The 24,814-nt window shown below is 33.4% G+C and overlaps 3 protein-coding genes across 3 annotated transcripts; all 3 read right to left on the reverse strand.

The window, feature by feature from the left end:
* Nucleotides 1–5,887: 5,887 nt before the first annotated feature.
* Nucleotides 5,888–11,101, reverse strand: LOC147816167 (uncharacterized). The gene is made up of 3 exons (XM_087156725.1): nucleotides 10,091–11,101; nucleotides 8,203–9,850; nucleotides 5,888–8,127 (listed from the first exon to the last, which is right to left on the reverse strand). The coding sequence occupies exons 1-3, from the start codon at nucleotides 11,099–11,101 to the stop codon at nucleotides 5,888–5,890; spliced, it is 4,899 nt and encodes a 1,632-aa protein (XP_087012851.1).
* A 276-nt stretch (nucleotides 11,102–11,377) lies between these two features.
* On the reverse strand, nucleotides 11,378–14,566 carry LOC147816168 (uncharacterized). Its single transcript, XM_087156726.1, has 2 exons — nucleotides 13,364–14,566; nucleotides 11,378–13,165 (listed from the first exon to the last, which is right to left on the reverse strand). The coding sequence occupies exons 1-2, from the start codon at nucleotides 14,564–14,566 to the stop codon at nucleotides 11,378–11,380; spliced, it is 2,991 nt and encodes a 996-aa protein (XP_087012852.1).
* Nucleotides 14,567–14,796: 230 nt separating this feature from the next.
* On the reverse strand, nucleotides 14,797–16,212 carry LOC139426170 (uncharacterized). Its single transcript, XM_071183962.2, has one exon. The coding sequence runs from the start codon at nucleotides 16,210–16,212 to the stop codon at nucleotides 14,797–14,799; it is 1,416 nt and encodes a 471-aa protein (XP_071040063.2).
* Nucleotides 16,213–24,814: the final 8,602 nt, after the last annotated feature.

Raw genomic sequence — 24,814 nt, forward strand, 5'->3', positions numbered from 1 at the left:
CTTCGTGGAGGACATTTTAATGGAACTGAACCGCATTTGCGTTACACGGAGAGGAAAACCACATGGTACCGGGGCTCTTATATTTTTAACTTCATTTTCAATACACCAAGAAGCAAATTGTGGTTATTTTTTAATGTTACTTATTGATAATTATTAATTGCCTTATTAAAAAAATAAAGCATTGAAAAATATTACTTGGGTGATTTGGTTATCTCTCTCTCTGCAGTCAGGCTATCAAAGCAGGGGGCTTCGGATCATCCTCATGGATGTTTCCCAGATCGTCGCCAATAGCCGTAGCTTAGGGTGACGTCAATTAAGTACCTACCTACCCATATATTTCATACTTTCACAAAATTTACGCTTTAATAAATCGCGTTTGACTAGCTTGAATAAAATTAAAAAAAAGAGGACAAAATTAGACGCTGTCACATACAAATCTGAACATTTAAAGAGTATAACATAATTGATACCAGTTATTATTTTTTTCCTGGTACTTACGAACCTTGTATGCGTTAAAATGTTACATTTCCAATGAAAAAAGAATTTAATTGATGGAATTTAGCTCATATATTTTTCTCAAGACTATTGTTGTAGTTCATATACATCGCACTAAAGCTGCACAATGGGCTATTGGCGACTGTTTGAGAAACATCCCCGAGGATGATCCGAAGACATGCCATCACAATTTTTGATCCTCTGCAGAGGGGATGGCACCACCGCTTCGGTAGCCCGACAACCTCTGAATGAGAAGTCGGGCACTTTGTGGTAGAACAGTTTAACGAGGACCCATAACGCACACCCTCGGTTTCTAGGCAGGCTAGACAAAGTGATCAGTGATGATTCAGTGGTAAAGATCGTTTCCAATAAGTAAGGCGTACTTTTTGATATAATGTTAGAGCTACAGTGATGTTTGTTTGACTATTGTTGACAATTTACTTATAGTTTATAACTTCACATTGAGCCACACTATTTTTAACACATTTCTGTGGGTTTAATTTTATCTAAATTATGGCTGATTTTTAAAAAAAAAAATTCAAAAAGTAGCATTCATTTTACAATGGTTAACATATCAACAAAATATTCTTACTTAAAATTATAATAGTTAAGATATTTTACTATATAAAATGTTTTTTCGAAAAATATAAAATGAAATATATGTGTTACCGGCAAAGTATAAAACGGGCATTGTATAGAATGCCCAGGAATTACATATAATGCCTGATGTTTTCCGGCAAGGTATGAAATAAGAGAAATATTACATACTTTCCCTAGGCATTCTATAGAATGACAAATGGTATTCAGGCAAAGTATGAAAAAAACGAGTGATTATGTAAATGATGTGCATATGTCAAAAATAAAAATGTTATTCTGAAAAAATAATGAGAGTGCCATTAAAAAATTTTATTCAAAATGCGTTTAAAAAAAAAGAAAGTTGTACAAAACATAATTTATGCCTTTAACAAAATTTTCATAGAAAAAAAAAATAAGACATTAACTTACTTGCTGCAACATGGCAGACTTGAATGACATTTTGACGAATCGGAGATGTATTTTATACTTAGCCGGTTTCTCATTTGGCATTCCATAGAATGCCTATAGGAAATGTGTGAAATAGAAATTGCTTCATACATTGTCGGTTAGTTTTAGGCATTCTATACAATGCCGGATTTCAAACTTTGTCGGTAACATATGAATTGAATGATTTAAAAAATATGAATTCAGAAAACTAGGACAAGTGTGAGGGAACTTAACTATACTAAATGATGAGGCTATAATGTAGAATTTTTCCTTTATTGCTCAACACACATCTTTGAAGGAACGTTATAACAGATTTCTTTTAAGTACATACTTCATTTCACTGAAAAATCACTTCTAATGAATAAAAAGGATTTTATTTTTCCTCTCTCAATGATGAGAAGTATTTAAAAACCTTTAGGTACTTGAAAACTATAATTATTCTGCCATCTGTGCACGCCCTGTCCTGTGTCGATGCTTGCTTCTCCATTCAAATCGTTCACGGAATTACTTACTTGAACAAAACTATTTTCTAAATGGGAAAAAAGTGTTCCCCAATCAAAAGAGAGGGACCAACAAGGAAACTGTGAAAAATGTTACGTTTTAATTGAGTCTAAATTAAACAGTCTTGTCCTTTTACGGCGAAATGAAAGAACAATTTTTATTTATAATTTATATAAATATATATCAAAATTATTTTCCAAACATATTAATTACGGCTTTAAAATTATTTTTTAAGGAAAATTCTTTTTTAAGAATGTATATATATACTCAGTCGAACTTCCATTTTGCGAATTTTTTGGGGGGTGATCCAAGAACATTTTCGAAATTTCTTCATAAAACAACTTCCAAATAGCGAAGTGAATTTTCTATTTAATGAACCTTTCTTTGAGATCCACTTTCTCTATTTCCTACAATATTTCAAATTTATTAACGCATTATTTGGGGGGGGGGGGGAATGAACGAAAAACTCAAAACAAAATGAACGGATTTTAGCAGTAGCAATTTAACTTAAGAAGGCATGACGTAATGTATATGGAAAGCATAAGGCATGTTTAAAATTACTTCTTATAATAAATGCAACTATAATTTTATACATAGCCTTTTTTTACTTGAAAATGCATATAGCATGATAGTGTAACACTGGATAATGTTTTGCTCTATTCTTGCTTTCCATGCAGATTTCTTTCACATTTAAGATTTATAAAATAAATAGTAGATACTAGTTTACAAGATAAAGGTGCATCAAGTGCTATTTTAATTGTGTCTAGTGTTTATAACCTGCTTTGTGATGTTTAAGTATTCTAAAAGGTCCATTTAACGAATTTTTGATAAAACGAACTTATTATCGGAATTGCGTTAAATAGAGATCTAACTATTAGCCTTTTCTTTTTAAGGGCTTTTTGAAAAGTGTTACTAATATGAAAGAACATTATTTTAAAAGTTTACCAACATTTGGAATGATGTCTGAAACGAAATATTAATGGTCTAAAAATAATGGCAGAATAAATAAGACAAGTTAAGGGGAATCAAAACAACCTCTGATTTATTCGCACAAAAAGGAGAAAAAGAGATCAGTAAAAAGTATAAATGCGAAACTTTTGGCGCACCCTTTAAATATTGAGTTTTGCCAAAAAATGTAACCCGGAAAACCATGGCTTTATCTCCCTCCCCTTTCACGCCTCTCTTCCAAAAGCATAAAATTTTGATAAAGTTGCGGCCCGCCATTTGACTGGTGTTTTTAATTGTGGCCCCTGGCCTCATGTAAGTTGGAAACCCCTGCTCTATCCCCTGAGCCATCGCGGTTCAAAATGATATTTGATTAATTTATAATTATTTACACTATCTTACACTAACCAGAGAATCCGGGTGGTCAAGACTTGTGCAAACAAAGAAGCCGCCCTAGAAGCGAAAAAAATGTGCATTTTGGTTTGTTTTTTTATAAAAACTCTTTTTACTCCATCTACTGCGTGAAATAAACAATTAATATTCCAAAATATTGAGTTAAAGGTTGATTTCGTTAGGTTGAGTTCGAAAGGTTGAGTTAAACTGATTTCGTTAACTTAATAGTTAACACTAATTAATTAGCACACTTAAGTTTACTCCTTTACACCATTAAGTTCGGTTTTTAATACGCGAAAGTTCTATCATGAGAACAAAACTTATTCAGGGGGATACTTTTTTGTTGCTGTACTTTATCATAGATGTAGGTAGATAAATGCTTCTGTTAATTTTAATTTTGACAAAGAATTAATACTTAAAGTATGTATAAATTAATCATTAATTTATAATTTAAAAAGTAAAAATTTCAACAGCGTGTGAATATTTTTTGTAAAGAAATGGCCCCAGAAAAGCAATCATCCATTGCTCTCAAAAGTGTACCCACCTTATTTATCAGATTAACAATTAATTTAATATGATACAATGGCAGGTAATCATTAAAAATAAACAATTTTAAAGAATTTTATTTCTTTTTAAATAACTTCGTGAAATCAGCGTCATCCAAGTATTCATTCTAAATTCCAAATTTTGATAATTCGAAGATTTTTTACCTTCCCTTCTGATTTCGAAGAACTAAGAGTGTATGTTGTGTAAGTTTTAAATAAATGTAATTAAATTTTAATACTTTAAAAGTTAGGAATATCATTACTATTTGAGTTCTTTTTTAATTACTTTAAATTCTCTTTTTAAGCAAGCACTTTAAAAAACTGTGATTTAAATATAATTATTTCTAAATGTAATGTCAAAGAAAAATATGTTCTTTAGAGTTATAAAATCGTTTTAAAACTGTTTCATAGAAAGAAAAAATGAAAAGAAAATTTTTGTTCGAGAATGAAAGCGATTTTTTTAAACATCTTTTTATAGACTCCTGACACAGTAAAATATGATAAGTAAAACATCTGCTAATAAAAGAGGCGTTATTGTAATTACCGTTTTATAAATAAATGTAGACCCCGTTTTGAAATGGAACAAAATTCGATGCAAAATGGAATTAAATATAGTCGCCAAGGATGAGACGGCGGTTTCACAAAAAAAGGGAAAAATAAAACTAATTAGCAAATAATTTTTTTCCTTTGTCAAGATAATATCTTACCCTCCAGTTCCCACGGAATTTCTGAAGTATAACTTCCTAAAATGTGTTTCAGTTGTACCACAAATAATGCTCTGAATTCGATTTAAAATACTTTTGGCCGCCATGATGTATGAATTCTTTTTTGCCATAAGCTTCACCTCAAGCAATTCATCGTCATTTTTCTTTTATTTCTTATTTTGTTTTTAATGTGATACACTTACCGTTTTTCATTTAAAATGTTAGACAAATTTAAAACTTTCACCTTTTTAGTCTACCTATATAATGTAGTTTTTAAAAACAATTTATTTTATTATTATTTGTTAACAGGAACTGATTTACAGGAAGGTATTCGTTCCCAGAACCCTCAACTCGAGCTTGTAAGGGCTTCCAAATTTTTCTTATAATTTTTTAGTAATTTTTTCAGTAAAAAATATTGTTGTATGTTACCAAAAATAACAATTTTTTTTTAAAAAGTTTTTTTCTCTTTAAGTCAAATTGGTTTGTGATTATGTTATTTTAAGCATTAAAGTTAAGTTTCAAGCAATTTACATTACATTTGTAATGAATCTTAAATAAATCATAACTTATATAATGGAAAAATCATAAAAATTAAGTAGAATATCATTAAAATTATAGAAACTAATACAATGTGGGAAAATGAAAATTATGACAACTTAGCACAACAAATAAGTTTTCAAAATCTTACCGGATATACACTTTATTTCTTTGATTGATTATCAGAGCATGATTTATAGATAACACTGAAATATTTTTCATTGAATTCTAAATGAGTAATTGAAATTTCAATGGCCATATTGCCAAACATAAATATTACTCATCTACCAACATAATGAATAAATCTAAACTGAAACTAAAAAGGAAAGAATATAACAAAAACAAAATATTTCTTGATTAACAGTACCACTGGCGCCATCTGTTATTGAAATTATAAAAAGAGTCAAAACATCCTGCCACCCAAGGAGGTGGAAATGTTATTTTTTTATCAATGGACATACTTTACAGATAGGCCTGGTGGTTTCTCCATATAAAAAAGCGACAGAGGGGTTAGGATTCATATTCTTTAATAACAACAAAACAAAAAGTAAACATTAGAATAGCCAAAACAAAAGAGTAGGCAACGCCATCTATTGGTTCAAAACATAAATTTTCTACATCCAGCCCACTCCAATGCATTGGTTTAACGATGCATTCTATTACAAATAACCATACAAATGTTATACACTTACAAAAAAAATACAACATATAATGAATATTTCAAACAAAGAATAAACAAAGCAATCAATCACTTTCTAATAAGTAAAGTCTCACAATGGGTCTATTTACAACACTGTTTTTTAATTGGATTTGGCATGACCTTATTCTACCATCTCTGCCAGGAAAAATATCTTTTATTCGACCTAACTTCCACATTAATCTTTTAACATTATCTTCGCGTACAAGTACAACATCACCAATTTTAAAACTTACAATATTTTTGGGCATTTTATACATCATGGCAGATCTTAATTCTAGCAAATATTCCTTTTGCCAGCGTTTCCAAAAATGTTCTATCATCATAAGCCTATGTTTCCATCTTTTTGTTAATTCTGCTTTTGAAGACTCTAATTTAGAACTGGAGGATGGTAAAACGGTTAATTGATTACCTATCAAAAAATGCGAAGGACTTAAAGGATCCGGTTCATTAATATCGTTATACATATAAGTTATTGGTCGAGAGTTAATAACAGCTTCAATCTCTGTAAGTACAGTAAGTAATTGTTCAAAAGTTAATAAAGATTTATGTAATATTCGTTTTAATGCAATTTTAACCGATCTTACCAAACGCTCCCAAAAACCACCCCACCATGGAGCACCTTCGACAATAAACTTCCACTCAATTCCTTGTTTTTCTAAGTATTGTAGAAGTTCGTCATTTTTACACAATTTGAATAAATATTTAATTTCACGATCAGCAGCTTTAAAAGTTTTGGCATTATCTGAATAAATTATTTTACAAATGCCCCTGCGTCCAAAAAACCTTCTTAGAGCCTGAATGAAACTTTCAACTTTTAAACTAGACACTAACTCTAAGTGAACCCCACGAGTCACAGCACAAGTAAACAATGCAATGTAACACTTAGAACCATCCCTTAAATAAAGGGGTCCTGCAAAATCGATGCCTGTTATATTAAATGGGGGAGATTTTTCGATTCTATCAACAGGCAGATTACCTGTTACTTGCTTACCAGAAGTAACACTAAATCTTCTACAAATTTTACATCGATATATAACAGATTTCACGAATTGTCTTCCTTTCACTATCCAAAATTTACTTCTTATTAGCAATAAAGTGTCATTCACACCAGCATGCAAAACCCTTTCATGACAATCCTTAATAATTAAAGCAACAAAATAATCATTATTAGGTAATATTATTGGACACTTTTCACTGACATCTAATGAGGAATTAGCTAAACGACTTTTAATTCTCAGAATCTTATTTTCATCAAGTTTGGGATTCAACTGAAATAGTTTAGAATTAGAATTGATTTCTAAATTATTTTTTAAACAATTAATTTCATTCGAATAGTATTTATATTGAGCAGTTCTTATCCAATAATTATTTGATTCACTTACTTCAGTACTCGTAATTGTCCCATTTTGTTTTACACAAGACCTTAAATTCTTAATGAATCTGAAAATATAGGATGTAACATGCAATAATTTACGTAAAGTACTAAAGTTCTCAACTTTGAGCACAGGATCTGGATCAGCACCTGCAATAAAAGAAACAGTCATTATTTCAGTTTGGACATCGTCAGTCAGTAAAAACTGACTATCATCAGTAGCCGGCCATTCATTTCTGGAACAGATAAGCCACGGAGGCCCGTGCCACCATACATCGTCCTGCACAAGGGCACTGGCTTCGATTCCTTCTCTCGTCAACTTGTCAGCAGGATTATCAGAGCCAGGACAGTGATTCCATTGACTGGGATCGCTTCTTTGTTGAATTTCGGTGACTCGGTTTGAGACAAAACGTTTCCATTTCCGGGGAGATCCACGAATCCAATGCAAAGTGATAGTTGAATCAGTCCACATAAAGATTCTTGATTCAGGAAATTGGTCACGGATTGATGCAATCATTCTGGTTCCGATAACAGCAGCCATCAATTCCAGTTTAGGAAGAGACAATTGTTTTAATGGAGAAACGCGACTTTTAGCTGTCACTAACTGGGATGATCTAGATGTTGAACTGGCAGATATCAAATAAATTGTAGCTCCATAAGCACTTTTACTTGCATCACAAAAGCAGTGTAATTCATCAGCAGATGGATCCGAAACTCTATTTAGCCACCTAGGAACCACAATTTGTTCTAAAAAATGAAGTTGCTTGTACCATTCTTGCCAATTTTTGTCGATTTCAGGAGGTAGAGCATCGTCCCAATCAATTTTCAATAACCAAAGTTTTTGGAACATGATTTTGACTTGGATCATGAATGAGGACAGCCATCCGAAAGGATCGAAAATTCTTGAAGTAGCTTGCAATAAAGTTCGTTTTGTACGAGGGTTAGAAATTATAAAATTAAAAAGGTCTCCAGTTTTAAAATTAAAACAGTCATTCGACAAGTCCCACTTCAATCCAAGAACTTTTACTTCTTCGGTTCCATCAGCTTGAACTTCTGAGCCATATATTTTGTAGTTCAAGATTCTTGAGTTAGATTTCCACTTCACGAGGTTCATGGAGGCCTGCTTAAATATTAGGGTTGCTTCTTCCTGTACTTGCGATGCTTCCTCTACAGAATTCGTTGAATACACAAGATCATCAACATACATGCAAGAATTTAACAGCTTAGTTGTCATGGGATAAATGTTTTGAAATTTCTTCAAGTGATGACGTATAGTTGCTGCCAATAAAAAGGGGCTTGATGTTGCTCCAAACATCACACGAGTCATTCTGTAAATTTCAAATTTTGTATTGGGAAACTTAGCGTCTTCTGAAATCCATAAAAATCTTAAGGCATCACGATCTTCTGGTGCAATTGAAATTTGTAAAAAAGCCTTTTGAATGTCGGCAATTGCAGCAATTTCACCTTTACGAAAATTCAATAAAACTATCAGTAAATCAGGAACTAAGTTAGGTCCTTGCAATAAACAATCATTCAAAGAATGGTGACCTTTTTCTCTAGATGAAGCATCATAGACTACACGCAGTTTTGTTGTGGAATGATCTTCTCTAATTACAGCCCGATGAGGAACGTAATAAGTTTTCTTTGAGTTATAAGCATTCTTTTCTGCTTTTTCTATTATTCCTTCCTTCAGTTGTTCATTTATTACGTTTTTATACTGTTCGAAGAAATAAGGACTGGACGTAAATCTCTTGATCAATTTCTTCATTCGGCTTTCAGCATTATGAAAATTATCATGTAAATCAACTATATCATTCTTCCATGGAAGGTTTACTTCATAACGGCCATCTATTATGCGAATAGATTGTTCAAATAAAGAAAGTGCTTTTATATCTTCTTCTTTTTCATCCAAGACCGGTGCTATTCCTAACGATTCTATTTCCCAAAAAGATTTAATATTATTAGATAGTTCTTCATCTAAACATAAATTTGAACTAACAGTCATTGATCGTAAATCAGAACTCATAACGGAACCTTGAATACACCATCCTAATCTAGTCTCTACAGCAACTAATGCTTCGTTAATTCGTTCAATTTTTCCAGTAACAATTTTCCAGTAAACATCACTTCCTAATAGCACTGATATTTCATTTGGATTATACAGTTGGTGAATAGTTGGCACATCATCTGAAAGTTTAATTCCCAAAGAATGCAAAGTTTTAGTTAAGTCATCGCCAGACATTTTAATTTCAGCAGTAGTAATCACGGGATACTCAATAGCTTCAACAATAACAAAGTTATCAGGATTAATTAGATCAACAAGTTTCATTTTCACTTTCCTTCTACGACTATTTACACTCTTACTAGATCCAAATGTATGAATATTAAGATCAATTTCTCCTGTAACAGGCAAATTTAACTTTTTCGATAACTTTTCACTTATAAAAGACGTTTGACTACCTCCGTCAAGCAAACATCTAACTAAACATTCAACCTTGTTCACAGCAACAGCGGTAACAGTTTGTAAAATTACATTTGAATTCTGTTTCACAGAGTTTTGCACAACATGAGATTCATTATTTTTATTTACGAGCATTTCTTTATCATTATTCGAAACGGGACTTTCGTTTTCAGGCTGTTTAATGCAAACAGAATAATGATGCTTTTGTTTACAGTTAAAACAAACAAGATTTCTTTTCATGCAATCCGAAGATATAGATAAATGTCCTTTTTGAAAGCAACTGAAACATCTACCACTTTTCATTAAAATTTGTCTTTTCTTATAAACATCAGCTTCATTACATTTAAATTTATCGTGATTCTTAGAACAAAAAATACATTTCAAATTCAATGTTGATAAAGCAAAGGCGCTTACCTTTGGTTTTCTTTTAATCCAAGATCTTTCTTCTACTTTCGATTCTGGAGTGAATTTAAAATTTTCTTTTCTTGAATTTTTTGAGAGTAGAGCTGATCGTTCACGGCTTTCAATTTCGTTTCTAATAAATTTTAACAATTCTTCAACATTCCAAGTAGAATCCCTCGTTCTTTGACGGTTGAAATCCAAAATTATATCTTCAGGAATCAGCTTCATCAATATTGGACAGAGTAGATTTCCATAGGTTTCAGACATCACATTTAAAGACCTTAAACTTCGTATTTCAATTTCAATGCTATCGTAAAGTTTTCTCAGCGCATCAACATCGCTAGAAACCTTTACTGCGGTTAAATTTAACAGTTCGTTCATGTGAGCATTAATAATTAAGTCACTTCTTCCATAGCGATCTTGTAAAATATCAATGGCTGCTAGATAATTAGAATCACAAATCGAAAGTCCATTCACAGCTCTTGCAGCAGCTCCGCCAAGATATGACTTTAAATACACGAACTTATCAACAGTTTTCAAAGTCTTATTTTCGTGAATAGTCGATTTAAATTGTTCCCAGAAGTTATTCCATAATTTAACATCACCGTAGAATTTTTCGATATTAATGTTCGGCAATTTTACGTGAACATTTTGAAATTCTTCAGAAATAATTTCGGTTGAAATACTTTCGTTATCGTTCTTACGGTTTTCCATATCCAACTTAGCACTCGACGAAGATAAAATTCTTGAAATTTTCGTTTTTAAAACAATAATCTTATCAGAATATTCTTCCGATTGTTCGTATTCCTTTTCAATTTCGTCAACTTCAATCAAATCTTCAATTTTCAAATCCAGTTCCTTCAATAAAGATTCCTTTTCAATAAGTTTAGCCAATAATTCATCTAAAGTTTCAATGTTCGGAATTTCATTTTTTATTTCATGTTCGATTTCGCCGAACAATCTAGTCGTAGATGCTCTGACCGCACCTCTTTTCTGCTTCCGTTTTGAAAGTTCAGCAGACATTCTCGAATTCAGAATAAATTATCGAATAAAGAACGAAGAAATAATTTCAATATAAAGTTCAAGATCAAATTCAAACGAACCCCTCTTCAGTAATAAATATTTTCAATCAGTAATAAATATTTGCAATCAATTCTTGGGGTTTTCGGCACCATATAAAAAAGCGACAGAGGGGTTAGGATTCATATTCTTTAATAACAACAAAACAAAAAGTAAACATTAGAATAGCCAAAACAAAAGAGTAGGCAACGCCATCTATTGGTTCAAAACATAAATTTTCTACACTCCATGAGCTGTTCTTAATTTAACAACCCTAATAGTACCATCGTTTCCAGGAAATACCTGCACAACTCGTGCAAGAGTCCACTTTAATGGAGGTGGGACATTGTCATTTTTGAGAAGAACTAAATCTCCAACACGAAACTCTGAGCCAGAAACAGTCCATTTAGACTTTGCTTGCAGAGTTTGGAGATAATCTTTACTCCATTTGATCCAAAATTGAGCACGAAGTTTTTGAATTAAAGACCATCTAGACTTGAGACACACGGATGGTGATGGGTCTCTCTCAGGCAATGAAAGAAGTGGAGCACCCACAATAAAATGTCCAGGGGTAAGAGCCTCTAGATCACTTATTTCTGATGTTAATGGACATAACGGTCGTGAATTGAGGCAAGCCTCAATTTGACACAAGAGCGTAGCCAGTTCTTCGAAATTCAGTGTAGCTGAGCCACATACTTTCAGCAGGTGTCTCTTGGTTGATTTAATATTAGACTCCCAGAGTCCGCCAAAATGAGGTGTTGCTGGAGGAATAAAGTGCCAAGAGATTTGAAGATTGCTGGAAAAATCTTGAACTGAATTGTCTCGAACAATTTTGAACAGAGACTTCAAATAGTTACTGGCTCCTTTAAAATTTGTGCCATTATCACTGTATACGTCAGATGGCAACCCTCGTCTAGCAATAAATCGACGAAAGGATGCTAGGAAGGTTTCTGTTGACAAATCAGAGACAAGTTCCAAGTGGACAGCCTTCGTAGCAAAACAAATGAAAAGTGCAATGTACGACTTTAAGGTGACTTTAGATCTTGGTAAATTTGGTTTGGTTGAAATTGGACCTGCAAAGTCCAACCCAACACGTTGGAAAGGTTTAGATGGAATAACTCGATCACGAGGCAAATCGGCCATGAGCTGGCTTGAAGAAACAGCATTTACCTTTAAACAAGTTATACAGCCTCTATTTTTGATTGACTTAATTTCAGCACTGAATTCCACCCTTTGAATTTCTTTAATAATTGCGATAAGAGCATTATCCAGTTCACTAACTTGAAGGCAACCGTTTATCCGATTTTCCGAATTTCTCGAGTTGAACACGAATCTTTTACACCAAGCAATCACTCTTATAAATTTGCTGAATGATGAATATTTTTGAGTTAACTCTTGCATCGAATTACTTTCAACTGCTGAGGCATGTATTAAAGTGTCAGGGTTGGAAGTGTGAACAGAGTTTGGTTTAACCTCTTCGGTGAATGCTGAATTTGCATTAGATAGCCACTCCGGGCCCTGCCACCAAAGTTCCAAGTCCATAAGCTTCTTTGGAAAAATTCCTCGAGAGGCGCAGTCGGCAGGATTGGTAACTCCAGCCACATGGTTCCAGTCGCCAATATTAGTAAGTGATGTTATGGCTGCAACTCTATTTTTTACGAACTGATCCTTTAAAGAGTCTGATCGAATCCAACTCAGAACGATTTCTGAATCCGACCATAAGAACACTTGCTTCCAAATTTGATCTATCGAAATTTGAAGATTACTATACAATTTTGCTAGCAAATGAGCTGCACACAGTTCGAGGCGAGGTAATGATACTGTTTTCAAAGGAGCGACCCTGGTTTTTGCTGCCACTATGTTCACTGAAGCTCTATTTTCGTTATCCACTACTTTCAAATAAAAAACAGCTGAATATGCTTTGAATGAGGCGTCGCAAAATCCGTGTAACTGGGCATCAATGATTAAATTATTTACAGACACCAGTCTTCTTTGAATTGCTATTTCCTTTAAAGCCTGTTTTTCAGCCTGGAAGGTTTTCCAGACACATAAGAGCTCTTCGGTTAAAGGTTCGTCCCAAGTTAATTTATTTTTCCATAGGCTTTGCATCAAAATTTTTAAGATGATTTTGGCAGGTGAAAGAAAGCCCAGGGGATCAAAAATCCTAGCTATGACAGAAAGCAGTTCTCTTTTTGAGGTAACTATCTCTGGAAATGAAATGTTCACCTGAAAGGTATCTTGCTGTGTATTCCAATACAGTCCTAAGACCTTCTGACATTGATTTTCTTCTATGGTAACATTGTGCTGCTGTGAAAGAGAGTCTTTGGAAAGATCTGATAGAACCTCTGAACAATTAGACGACCATTTTCTGAGATTGAAACCTCCTCGTTGCAAAAGTGATTTTAAGTTTGAAACTAGATTTTTGGCTTTGGGGATGGAATCTGTACCTGATAACAGATCATCAACATAAAATTCTTCCTTAAGAACTCTTGAAGCATCAGGAAAAGCTTTCTCTTCGTCCTTAGCGAGTTGTTGAAGTGTTTTTACAGCAAGATAGGGAGCACAGGCTGTCCCATAGGTGACAGTTAATAATCTGTATATCTGGATTTCTTCATCAGGTTTGAACCTCCAGAGTATTCGTTGGTAATCAGCATCCTCTTCATGAATACGAATTTGGCGAAACATTTTCTCGATGTCAGCAGTAAATGCAACTTTGAAAGTTCTAAATTTTAGTAATAGAGAAAATAATTCGGGCTGCAAACGAGGACCTGCATGCAATGCATTGTTGAGAGAATTCCCTGAAGAATCCTTAGCTGACGCATCGAAGACCACTCTTAGTTTGGTTGTGTTGCTGTCTTCTTTAATAACGAAATGATGAGGTAGATAAAATGTTGATTCCTTAATCAGTTCGTCGGAAGGAACCCTTTCCATATGACCTAGTTGAAGATATTCCGACATGAAAGTTGTGTACTGATGCTCAAGTTCATTATTCTTACTTAGTTTTCTTTCAATGTAGTTGAATCTTTTACTTGCTTGAGTAGCTGAGTCACCAAATTCTATAGAATGTTTGAAAGGTATTCTCACAATATAACGTCCAGATGGATCTCTAGCAACCGTTTTTTCGTAAAATGCTTCACAATCTGAATCATTCTTTGATTTCAGTTCAGCTTGAGGTAAAGATTCGAGCTCCCAGAATTTAGCCAATTGACAATCCAACGATGAGGTAAGATGACAGTTCACAAAGGAGTTTTCCTTATTGGAGTTTGAGAACACTCTTCCCGATAATAGCCAGCCTAGATGAGAATTGAGTGCAGCTGCAGTACCCTTCTTCCCTAAAGTTGGTTCTCCAATTAGCAAGTCAGCGTATAAGTCGGCTCCTAACAGAATGTCTATTGGACCAGTTGCATGAAATGTTGGATCTGCAAGCATTAGACCATGCAGGTGTGGCCAGTTGCATGAAGAAAATGTGAAATTCGGTAAATCACTTGTTATGCAGTCTACAATCAAGGCTTTACAGCAAAAAATTTTCTCATTAAAATGTGGAGAAAATACCAAAGATACTTCAGATAAAGAAGACTTTACTAGCGCATTATTAATTCCTGAAATCGAATGATTTGTAACAGTCTTTGATAATTGCAGTCTTTTAACACAGTTTTTGCTCACGATTTCTGACTGCCGTTGTCAATCAGCGCTCGGCAATTAACGAAATGTCCCTTAGCATTTTTAACCTTTATTAAAGCTGTTGATAATAAAGTATTACTATCTACACTATTAGAATTTAGACAAGTTGTGCTAAGTTGAATGTTTTCCCTCACTGTAGGAACATTTTCAGAATTGGCATTATCTAAATTTGAATTAGAATAGCAAACTGTATTGCTTACATTAGGTTCTTCAGAATTAGAATAAAATCTATGCAATGAAGTATGATGTTTTCTATGACATGCCTTACAGGTGTTAGTAAAACGGCATTTATTTGCCATATGAAATTTTCTTAAACAATTTATACACAGCCTTTTAGATTTAATTACCTTCCACCTGTCATCAACAGACATCTTATTATACATGGGACAATTAACAATCGAATGATTTTCATTACAAATATTACATAAATTTTCGGTTTTGTTTACTATCACATTATTTACAAAAGCCTTTTTAGGAAGAACCCTTGGCTTGCATTCTGTTTGATTTGAAATACTTTTTGCTTGTTGATCAAGAAATTTAGCCAATTCTAAAAATGTTGGAATATCTTGATTAGTTAAAGATAATTCCCATCTTTGCCTTAGTGTATCATCTAGTTTTCCCAAAATAAAATATATTAAAATAACATCTACCATAGGATTAACTTCTAACTTTAAAGTTGAAAGAATTCGAATAACTTCATTACACGTATCTAAAATTTCAAATATCGAAACCGCAGAATTAGACTTAATTGTCTTTAGATTAAATAGTTTTGAAATTTGCGCGAACGCTAATTCACGTTTATTATCATATCTCGCAGCTAGAGTCTGCCAAGCGTGCTTATAATTTTCATCTGTGAGCGAAAATCCTGAAATAAGCTTGTGTGCAGTACCCTTTAAACTAGCAAACAAATATTGAAATTTTTGAAGTTCTGTTAATTCTGGGTTTTTATCTATGGAACTCAAAAACAATTCTTTAAATGACATCCAATTATTGAAATCTCCATAAAAACTCGGTATCTCGAATTTGGGCAACTTTAAACAAGATTCATTTAGTTTCGGTTTCGAATCATCTAGAGAAACGCCGCCATTATTAGTATTGTTTACTTTTGATTTCAATTCCGACATTTCCCGTGCAATATTAATTCGCAACGTATCAATATTAGATGCCAAATCATCAAATTCTTTCATATTGCTTGCCTCTTCCTCATTCTTGCAAGAAACGATAATTTCCGTATGAATCTCATTAAGCTCCACCCATATTTCATTCATTTGAGCCGAAAAAACATCTAATTCCGCTCTTTCTATTTCCCCAGACACAAATTTCGGTTTCAGAATATTGTTTATACGCGTTACTTTACCTTTCAAAATACTACGTCTTTTCTTTAAAGTTTCCATTATAATTACAAAATACAAGATTTAAGATAAAAATATTTATCGACGGACCGAAAAATAAAAACAAAAAACAGCATTAACTAGAGCAATATAAAATACTTTTATCTAGCTCTCTTAATTGAAATCGAAACTACAATTATAAACAATAGCTCAGAATTTTCACTCCGGTCTCGAAGGACCAAAAAATGGAATGAATCTTAAATAAATCATAACTTATATAATGGAAAAATCATAAAAATTAAGTAGAATATCATTAAAATTATAGAAACTAATACAATGTGGGAAAATGAAAATTATGACAACTTAGCACAACAAATAAGTTTTCAAAATCTTACCGGATATATACTTTATTTCTTTGATTGATTATCAGAGCATGATTTATAGATAACACTGAAATATTTTTCATTGAATTCTAAATGAGTAATTGAAATTTCAATGGCCATATTGCCAAACATAAATATTACTCATCTACCAACATAATGAATAAATCTAAACTGAAACTAAAAAGGAAAGAATATAACAAAAACAAAATATTTCTTGATTAACAGTACCACTGGCGCCATCTGTTATTGAAATTATAAAAAGAGTCAAAACAACATTGTTGCAATTTACAACTTTATTTTAAAATGTTAAATACATACAAGAAATATATTTATTAAATAGAAATGAAATTTTAAAAAAAATATATATTTCCAATAATGAACAAATTATGAAAAGAACAACCATTTATAAATTGTTGCGTTAATATTTTATATCGCGCCTTTCAAATAAAATTAAAATAACTAAATTCTTTTATTAAAAGAATGCTTTCCAAATTACTATTTTTAACGCTTAAAAAAGCTCTTATAAGTTCATTTCGAAATAAACCATAATTTAGCTTACTTTATTCATTTTCAGCTTATTTATATACACAAATTTAAAACTAGATTGGATACAGCACAAGGACCGAAAATTTAACTTTTGGATATAAAACCGAATTTAGGGGGATCCCTAAATAATTATTGTTAATTAATTGACACAAAATAATTATTATTAATTACTTTTATTATAGAATGAAATGTTTTAAAAGATCTGCTTATGTTTAATATTTATTCAATGAAAAAACATAACCTATATTAAAATCTAACGAATCAGAAATAGCCCTAAAATCTTTGACAGATAGATAGCCCTGTCAAAGAGTGAAATGACAAGTGGCCCATCATTGAAATAACTGAACAAAAAATCACAAAATATTAAAAAACTAAATAAATAAAAAGAAGGATTTACAATACCTAGCCAAATTATTGGAAGTACTCTAAGATTCTATGTAAAATCGTAATTATCAGATGATACTGCAGCGGCTGCTGCGTTTGAGCCGATTTCAAGCTAAACGCCGAAATGTGGCAAACTTACGTCGCCAGTTGGCGATACGGACAATCACGATTGCAGACCTAACTGCACCTGCTTTTCTTCTCAGTTCGGTCTGTGACGACGCCTGTGTATGTTACTGGGACAACCTGTCCGCCACGATGTTTAATCTGGAATTAACTAACTTGTAACCTTAATTGTTATCCTTTTATTAAATTTATTATTATCTAATTATGGCTGGCATTCTGTTAATTGTTTCTATTCTTAATCAACTTAATTATTCATTTTTAGATCATCTCTCTATTTGAATATTGGTCTGTAACTACTCTCCCCACATTGGTGACCTTCGGACGTGATGTGAACACGCCTACCTTGGCAAAAAAAACGCCCACTTTGATCTGGATACGCCTACATCGGCAGTAACGCCTACTTCGTTGGATGGTCCCCATTGAATAGTTGACTTGCTACTTGTGACTGCAACATTATCCACCTCCTCGCACTGTTGCTACTCAGTCTCGAGCACACAACGTCGGCCTGCATACACTCGACTGCTAAAGGCAACACAGGAGCGACTGCGACCGTGAAGTTAATACACCTCTCACATTCAGCACTCAAAAAAATACGGTGATCTTAATACAGCTCTCCCGGCTTCGCACAAAACAGCAATGAATCAACTAGTGGCATCCATTCATCGAATTCTATCATAGCTATAATTCTGGTGGGGGAGTACTGTAGCGTATCTACCACTACAAAATTACAACTACAATTCACTAGTATATAAGACATGTTAACTCGACTTTCTCTCGAAAACTTTCCCCAGCTGAAAAGATTTATAGCGCATACGATAGAGAATTATTGGCAGCTTATGCGGCAATCAAACATTTCAGACATATGCTTGAAGCGCGAGAATTTTCTCTTTTCACAGATCATAAGCCTCTAACTTTTGCATTCCGAAAGCGCTCTGATAATTGCTCTCCGCGACAAGCGAGACAATTAGATTACATATCTCAGTTTACGACCGATATTCATCATATAAAAGGATCAGATAATGTTTTGGCAGACGCACTATCGAGAATCGAAGCAATATCTATGCCCAACACAATCGACTATAACGAAATTGCACAGGCACAAACAACCGACGAGGAACTAAATGATTTATTGACAAATTCCGACGTCTTAAAATTTAAAGCAATAACCTTGCCTGATTGTAGTAAATCAATTTATTGTGATTTATCAACTGGCACAGCCCGGCCATACATTCCTGAAATATTTCGTAAAAAAGTTTTTACTACTTTACATAATTTATCCCATCCTGGGATTCGCGCTTCCTCAAAATTGATGCGATCTAGATTTGTTTGGCCGTCCATACGTAAAGATTGTGCAGAATGGGCTAGACAATGTGTCCCATGCCAAAGATCAAAAGTAACTCGCCACACAAAATCTGCAGTAAGTGATTTTTTAGACCAGTCACAAAGATTCGAGCATGTACACCTGGATCTTGTGGGTCCTCTTCCACCATCCAACGGGAATTACTATTGTTTAACTATGATCGACAGATTTACTCGGTGGCCAGAGGCTGTCCCTATTCCTGACATAACTGCACACACAGTTGCAAAGACCTTTTTTACTCATTGGATTTCCAGGTTTGGCTGTCCTGTCCGTGTTACTACTGACCAAGGCAGGCAGTTCGAAAGTTCACTTTTCGTGGCCCTGTCACAACTCCTAGGCATCAAACGCATCAGGACTTCTCCGTATCATCCTCAGGGAAATGGCTTGATCGAGGAGTTTCATCGTCCACTAAAGGCAGCCCTGAAGGCCTATAATACCGAGCAGTGGTCTTCAGCTCTACCTACATTGCTACTAGGTTTCCGTGCAGTCTTTAAAGAGGATCTAGGAGCCACAACTGCCGAATTGGTCTATGGAAGACCTCTCAGACTACCAGGCGAACTCTTCGTTCCTTCACCGACCAGTGCTTCCCAAAATCAACTTATCCTGGACTTGCAATCCCACTTCGAAAATGTGAGACCAGCCCCGATGTCTCGTCATGGACACAGAACAATTTTTGTTCACCCACATTTGAAGGACTGCTCACATGTATTTGTCAGACACGACGCTGTTAGAAAGCCACTCCAAGCTCCGTACGATGGTCCGTATAGAGTTCTGCAAAGAAGTGACAAACTTTTCGACATCGAACTTAAGGGGAAAAAGTATACCATTTCCATAGACAGGCTTAAACCAGCTTTCCTGCCCAAAGAGACTAATCAACATACTTATCCTTCTCCAGTCGAGTCGATTGAATCAACCGTTCCTGCAAAAAACTCAGAGACAGTGAAACCGATTGATCCAGCCAATACAACTCGTACCGGTAGAACAATTCGTAGACCTCAACGGTATGTCCATTTTTAACCGTTACACTGCGGAGGGAGTATGCAGCGGCTGCTGCGTTTGAGCCGATTTCAAGCTAAACGCCGAAATGTGGCAAACTTACGTCGCCAGTTGGCGATACGGACAATCACGATTGCAGACCTAACTGCACCTGCTTTTCTTCTCAGTTCGGTCTGTGACGACGCCTGTGTATGTTACTGGGACAACCTGTCCGCCACGATGTTTAATCTGGAATTAACTAACTTGTAACCTTAATTGTTATCCTTTTATTAAATTTATTATTATCTAATTATGGCTGGCATTCTGTTAATTGTTTCTATTCTTAATCAACTTAATTATTCATTTTTAGATCATCTCTCTATTTGAATATTATGTTTTATTTTAGGAGTCGCGTTAACTTCCACGTGTCTCCTCAATACTTTAGTGTTTTTATGCGGCTGAAACCGGTTTAACTTATTTACCTTTGAGTATTAAATGGTTAACATTGTAATGCAATACGTTAAAAATAAATACAAATAGGAACCCGAATAAAAACCCATTAAATGTATGTTTAAATATAAAAGTATTGCCCATAAACTCGTGCAAAACATGTCATTATTAAAACACTTCAGAGCGTCTAATAATTTGGTCTAATTCTTATAATATACTAATATAATACCTGATATAATAAATATTCTATATTTGTATAATACATCGTCTAATTAATATTATATATCGTCTAATTTCACCAATGGATACACGAACGTAAGCAAGTATAAACCGGTTTCAGTCGCCTAAAAAGCTGTATAGTATCACCCTGATAGTTAAGATTTTACATGAAATCTTACAGAGAGGTCGAATAATATGGCCAGGTATTGTAGTTATTGCTTTGTTGGCTTAAAAACTCTTCCTTCAGAACGAAGTCTATCCTCATGATGGAAGGTCACCTTTTGCTCATAAAAATTATTTATAAAACATAGTTTTTAATTTGTCAAAGTTTGTAATTTGAGTAAAAAAAACATTGATGTAAACAGGGGGCATATATTGTAAGCTACTAGATAATTTGAACTTTGAAATTATATTACGTTTAAAAAAATGTATCAATAAAAAACTGTGCATGCCTTCCATGTTTTTCCTAACTACACCCATAAGTTGATTTAATTAAAAAATTTGCTTACTTCCAAAGGTGATACATTTATAAGTCTTCTTAATATTCAAGTAAAATTTTGATACAATGGTTCAAGTACGTTTAATAGGAAAAATAATAAAATAAAATCAATTAAGATAAATAAAACAATTAGGCTAATTGAAAAAAATTAAGATAGTTAAAAGGGACAAAAAATTTTTATAATGAACTAAAAAAATATCTTAATTATGTAAGAAAGAAAAATTTGAATTAAACGACAGACACAACGGAAATCTCGAGAGTCAACAAAAGAAATATTAATAAGACTCGCCTCATATTTACAGCCTTTTTTGTTCCAAGCAATTTATGACCAGAAATTCAACAAAAGGGTGTTGATACTTCCGAAGTAAGGACAAAAGAGGCAATTGAAAAAATTGAGGCGGTTATTCTGTGAATGATACGTTGATATTTTCATCAGTGGAAAAAGTGTTCTTTTGGTTAGAAAAGTGAAGAATAAACAATTATTTTATATTTGTAAACACTTCGATTAGATTCAGAGGGCCCAAACTCCAAATAAAACTTTAAAAAGAAAAAATCGGATCTGAGGTATTTAGCTTATACGTAAATCCGGCTTTGGTTGGGTTCGTTGTAGTGGAAGTGGGCGTCTGAGGGGCACTTTACCCATTCATCCTGAAATTAAAGTAAGACATGACAAAATTAAAGTTTGGGGAGCAAAATGGAGTTCTTGAGAAAAAAAATGGCACTTTGCCATTATTAGGCAATAACAAAATTACAAGTAATTAAAAAGTACATGAAAAAAAGGTAAAATTAAAAGGTCCCGCAGTGGACTGATCGTTTAGACACGGTTCCCAGCAGATCAAGCATCACTGGCTGCGGTCAGCGTGCGGGTGGGTGACCACTTGGATCAGTCTGCGTAGGGACTGAGGGTGTGGGGTATGGGTCCTCGTTAAACTGTTCTACCGTAATGCAGGTCGTCGAGCTACCGAAGCGGGGGTGCCATCCCTTCCACAGAGGATCAAAATTGTGATGGTATGTCTTCGGAACATCCTCATGGATGCTTTCCAGGCCGTCGCCAATAGCTCAATGTGCAGCTCTAGGGGGGTGCGACGTAAATAAACTACAACAACAACAAAGTAAACAGTCATTTTTTATTGTTGAGTATTAAAATTAAATTATTAAAATATTTGATAATATGACTCGATTGTTAAATATATTGATTGTGATGAGATTTTTTAATTACACATATATATTGAAGGAGGAACACATTTTAAGCTCATAAGCACATTTGAAGCACAGAGTAAAGATTTTGTAAGCTGGATGAGCCATTACATGTTTAACAAAGTTTATTTATTTATTGTTTTTCGAAATTCTGAATATAAGTTATTTTCAATTTTAAATGCATTTTTTTTGCGATTTTTTTTCAATCTTTTTTTTTAAACATTACATTTTGATTTGCTGCTCAAAATCTATAAGAGTTAGAAACTTGAAATCATGAAGACGTGTTGAACACATGGAAGAAGTTTGAAAAAATACAATTCGAATATTATTTTAATTTTATTATATTTTTTTTCTATAACCGCCACCCAATTTCAAGTTTACGATTGCCAATATTTAACCCCGTAGCCTTGTAATTTTGAACATAATCTAGAAGACAACGGAAATCCTGGATCAGTATCCAGAGGTTTTGATTTGTTATGGGAACTTGGAGGACTTTATGACCCCGATAGATTTAACGTGCCCCAATCACCACTTTATACACGGATATTTTCCGGCCGGCTATATTTGAACTCCCATTCATCCGAATACGAGTCCAACTCCCTACCAACCACATTATCTCGGCCAAATTATTAGTTTATATTAGAGCCGTCAATGAACAGCAGACCCAATTTTGAGTTTACTACTAATGTTCAACTCCGTAGCCTTGCAATTTTGAGCCAATTCAGAAGATAAGGAAACTCCTGAATCAGTACTTCCAGAGGTATGATTTGTTATGGGAACATGGAGGACTTTGTGACTAGACAGATTCAACGTGCATCAGTCATCATTTACTACACGGACACTCTTCGGCCAGTGGGGATCGTACCCACGACCTCTTGGACATGGGCCTAATATCCTACCAACCAGGCTATCCCGGCCCACTCATAGTTTATATTATTTTATTTTATAACCGTCGTTGAACAGTCTACCCAATTTTTTGGGTTTAGGACTACTAACGTTCAACTCCAAAGCCTTGTCATTTTGACCCCAAACCAGAAGACAAGGGAATTCCTGAATCGAGTATTAGGAGAAATTTGCCTTCGTGGAGGACTTTTTTGAGCGAACTAGCCAGTATTTGCGTTGCATGGAGAGGAAAACCACGAAAACCTCCCTATGTAGCCTAACGGCAAGGAGACCCATGATCTGTGTAACATTAACGCATAATGGAAAATGTTGAATGATGGTGACCATGAAATCATCTTAGTCATCATCATCAATCATCATGTGAATTCATCATGTGAATCACATTGAAACCAACACAAATCAGCAAAATGTTTTGATGGGATCATCAAGATTAAAATTACATGTCATTATCCACCACTAGGGAAATTTCCCTATTATGAAATATTTCTTTGTGTGTCGCCCCTAACTGCATACGATGACATTTCTAGGCTTGAGTTCCTATGCATTTTTAATCCTGGCTATGAACCTTAACTTCCTTAGAATTTTATCGCAACAGTTACGTGAACCCCTGTTATATATAACGTTTTTAAGTTTGTAGTATTAGAAACATTTGTAGCTTTAGAAACAAAACTAATTTCAGATAACATCATAATTTTGAGTGTAAATTAGGAAAATTGATTGTGTTTGAAATATAATGCCGAACCATATTAGTCGTTTATTTGTGGGCTACACAATCAGGGATTTTTAATTATAGAATAAATTAAATTTCACAAAATGCAGTATTTTACCTAAAGTATGGATTGAAATTCCCAAAGCGAATTAGACAGTTGAATTTTTTTTTTTAACCAGTTTTTGTTCAACTGAATATTCGATTTGTCACGATTAGCGAAAAACTAATTGTCAGATAGGAATTTTTAAGTTAAAATTTATAAAAATAAACAACTCAGTTAGCAAAAAATGTCTTGAAGGGAGAAAATTATATATTGAAGTTTAAGAACGATTATGTCTATCCCCTGTTGGCGTTATGGCAGATTTTAGCATATTCCTTCAAAGAATGTAAAAAGAAACAATGATTTTTTTTTCTTCCTTTTAACATATTTTATACACTATTGAATAAGATTTATAAAGTGTCTAATATATTGTTTTTATGTCTGAAATTTTTAGCAAATTTGCGGCTTTATATGGATTGCAATGTCTTTCTGCTTAATCGATTTTTTAATCGTTCTGCGTAAATCGAATTTTCAATTTACCAGTTCATTGATAACAATTGAGCTGACTAAAATAAAATTCTAAAATTTGATTACACTTTGAAAGTTCAGATTTATGCTTAGTTGTTCATTTATAAATAAATTTCGGTTCTCCATAAATCTAGTATTACATATAATTAAATATTATATATAATTAAATATTATATATATTAAATATTATATATAATTAAATATTATATATATTAAATATTATATATAATTAAATATTATATATATTAAATATTATATATAATTAAATATTATATATATTAAATATTATATATAATTAAATATTATATATAATTATGTATGCACTTGTAAAGCAAGACAGCAATTTAAG

Source organism: Parasteatoda tepidariorum, chromosome 2 (genome assembly GCF_982258835.1).
Source record: "Parasteatoda tepidariorum strain Cologne lab strain chromosome 2, Ptep-v5.0, whole genome shotgun sequence".
NCBI lineage: Eukaryota > Metazoa > Arthropoda > Arachnida > Araneae > Theridiidae > Parasteatoda > Parasteatoda tepidariorum.

Coding starts and splice junctions, on each gene's coding strand:
- LOC147816167 (XM_087156725.1), bottom strand. CDS start 11,101: ATGTCTGCTGAACTTTCAAAACGGAAGCAGAAAAGAGGTGCGGTCAGA. Junction 9,851..10,090: donor GGATTAAAAGAAAACCAAAG/GTAAGCGCCTTT, acceptor TGCATTAAACAG/CCTGAAAACGAAAGTCCCGT. Junction 8,128..8,202: donor GTGGGACTTGTCGAATGACT/GTTTTAATTTTA, acceptor CTTTATTGCAAG/CTACTTCAAGAATTTTCGAT.
- LOC147816168 (XM_087156726.1), bottom strand. CDS start 14,566: ATGCTTGCAGATCCAACATTTCATGCAACTGGTCCAATAGACATTCTG. Junction 13,166..13,363: donor CACAGCAAGATACCTTTCAG/GTGAACATTTCA, acceptor AAAACCTTCCAG/GCTGAAAAACAGGCTTTAAA.
- LOC139426170 (XM_071183962.2), bottom strand. CDS start 16,212: ATGGAAACTTTAAAGAAAAGACGTAGTATTTTGAAAGGTAAAGTAACG.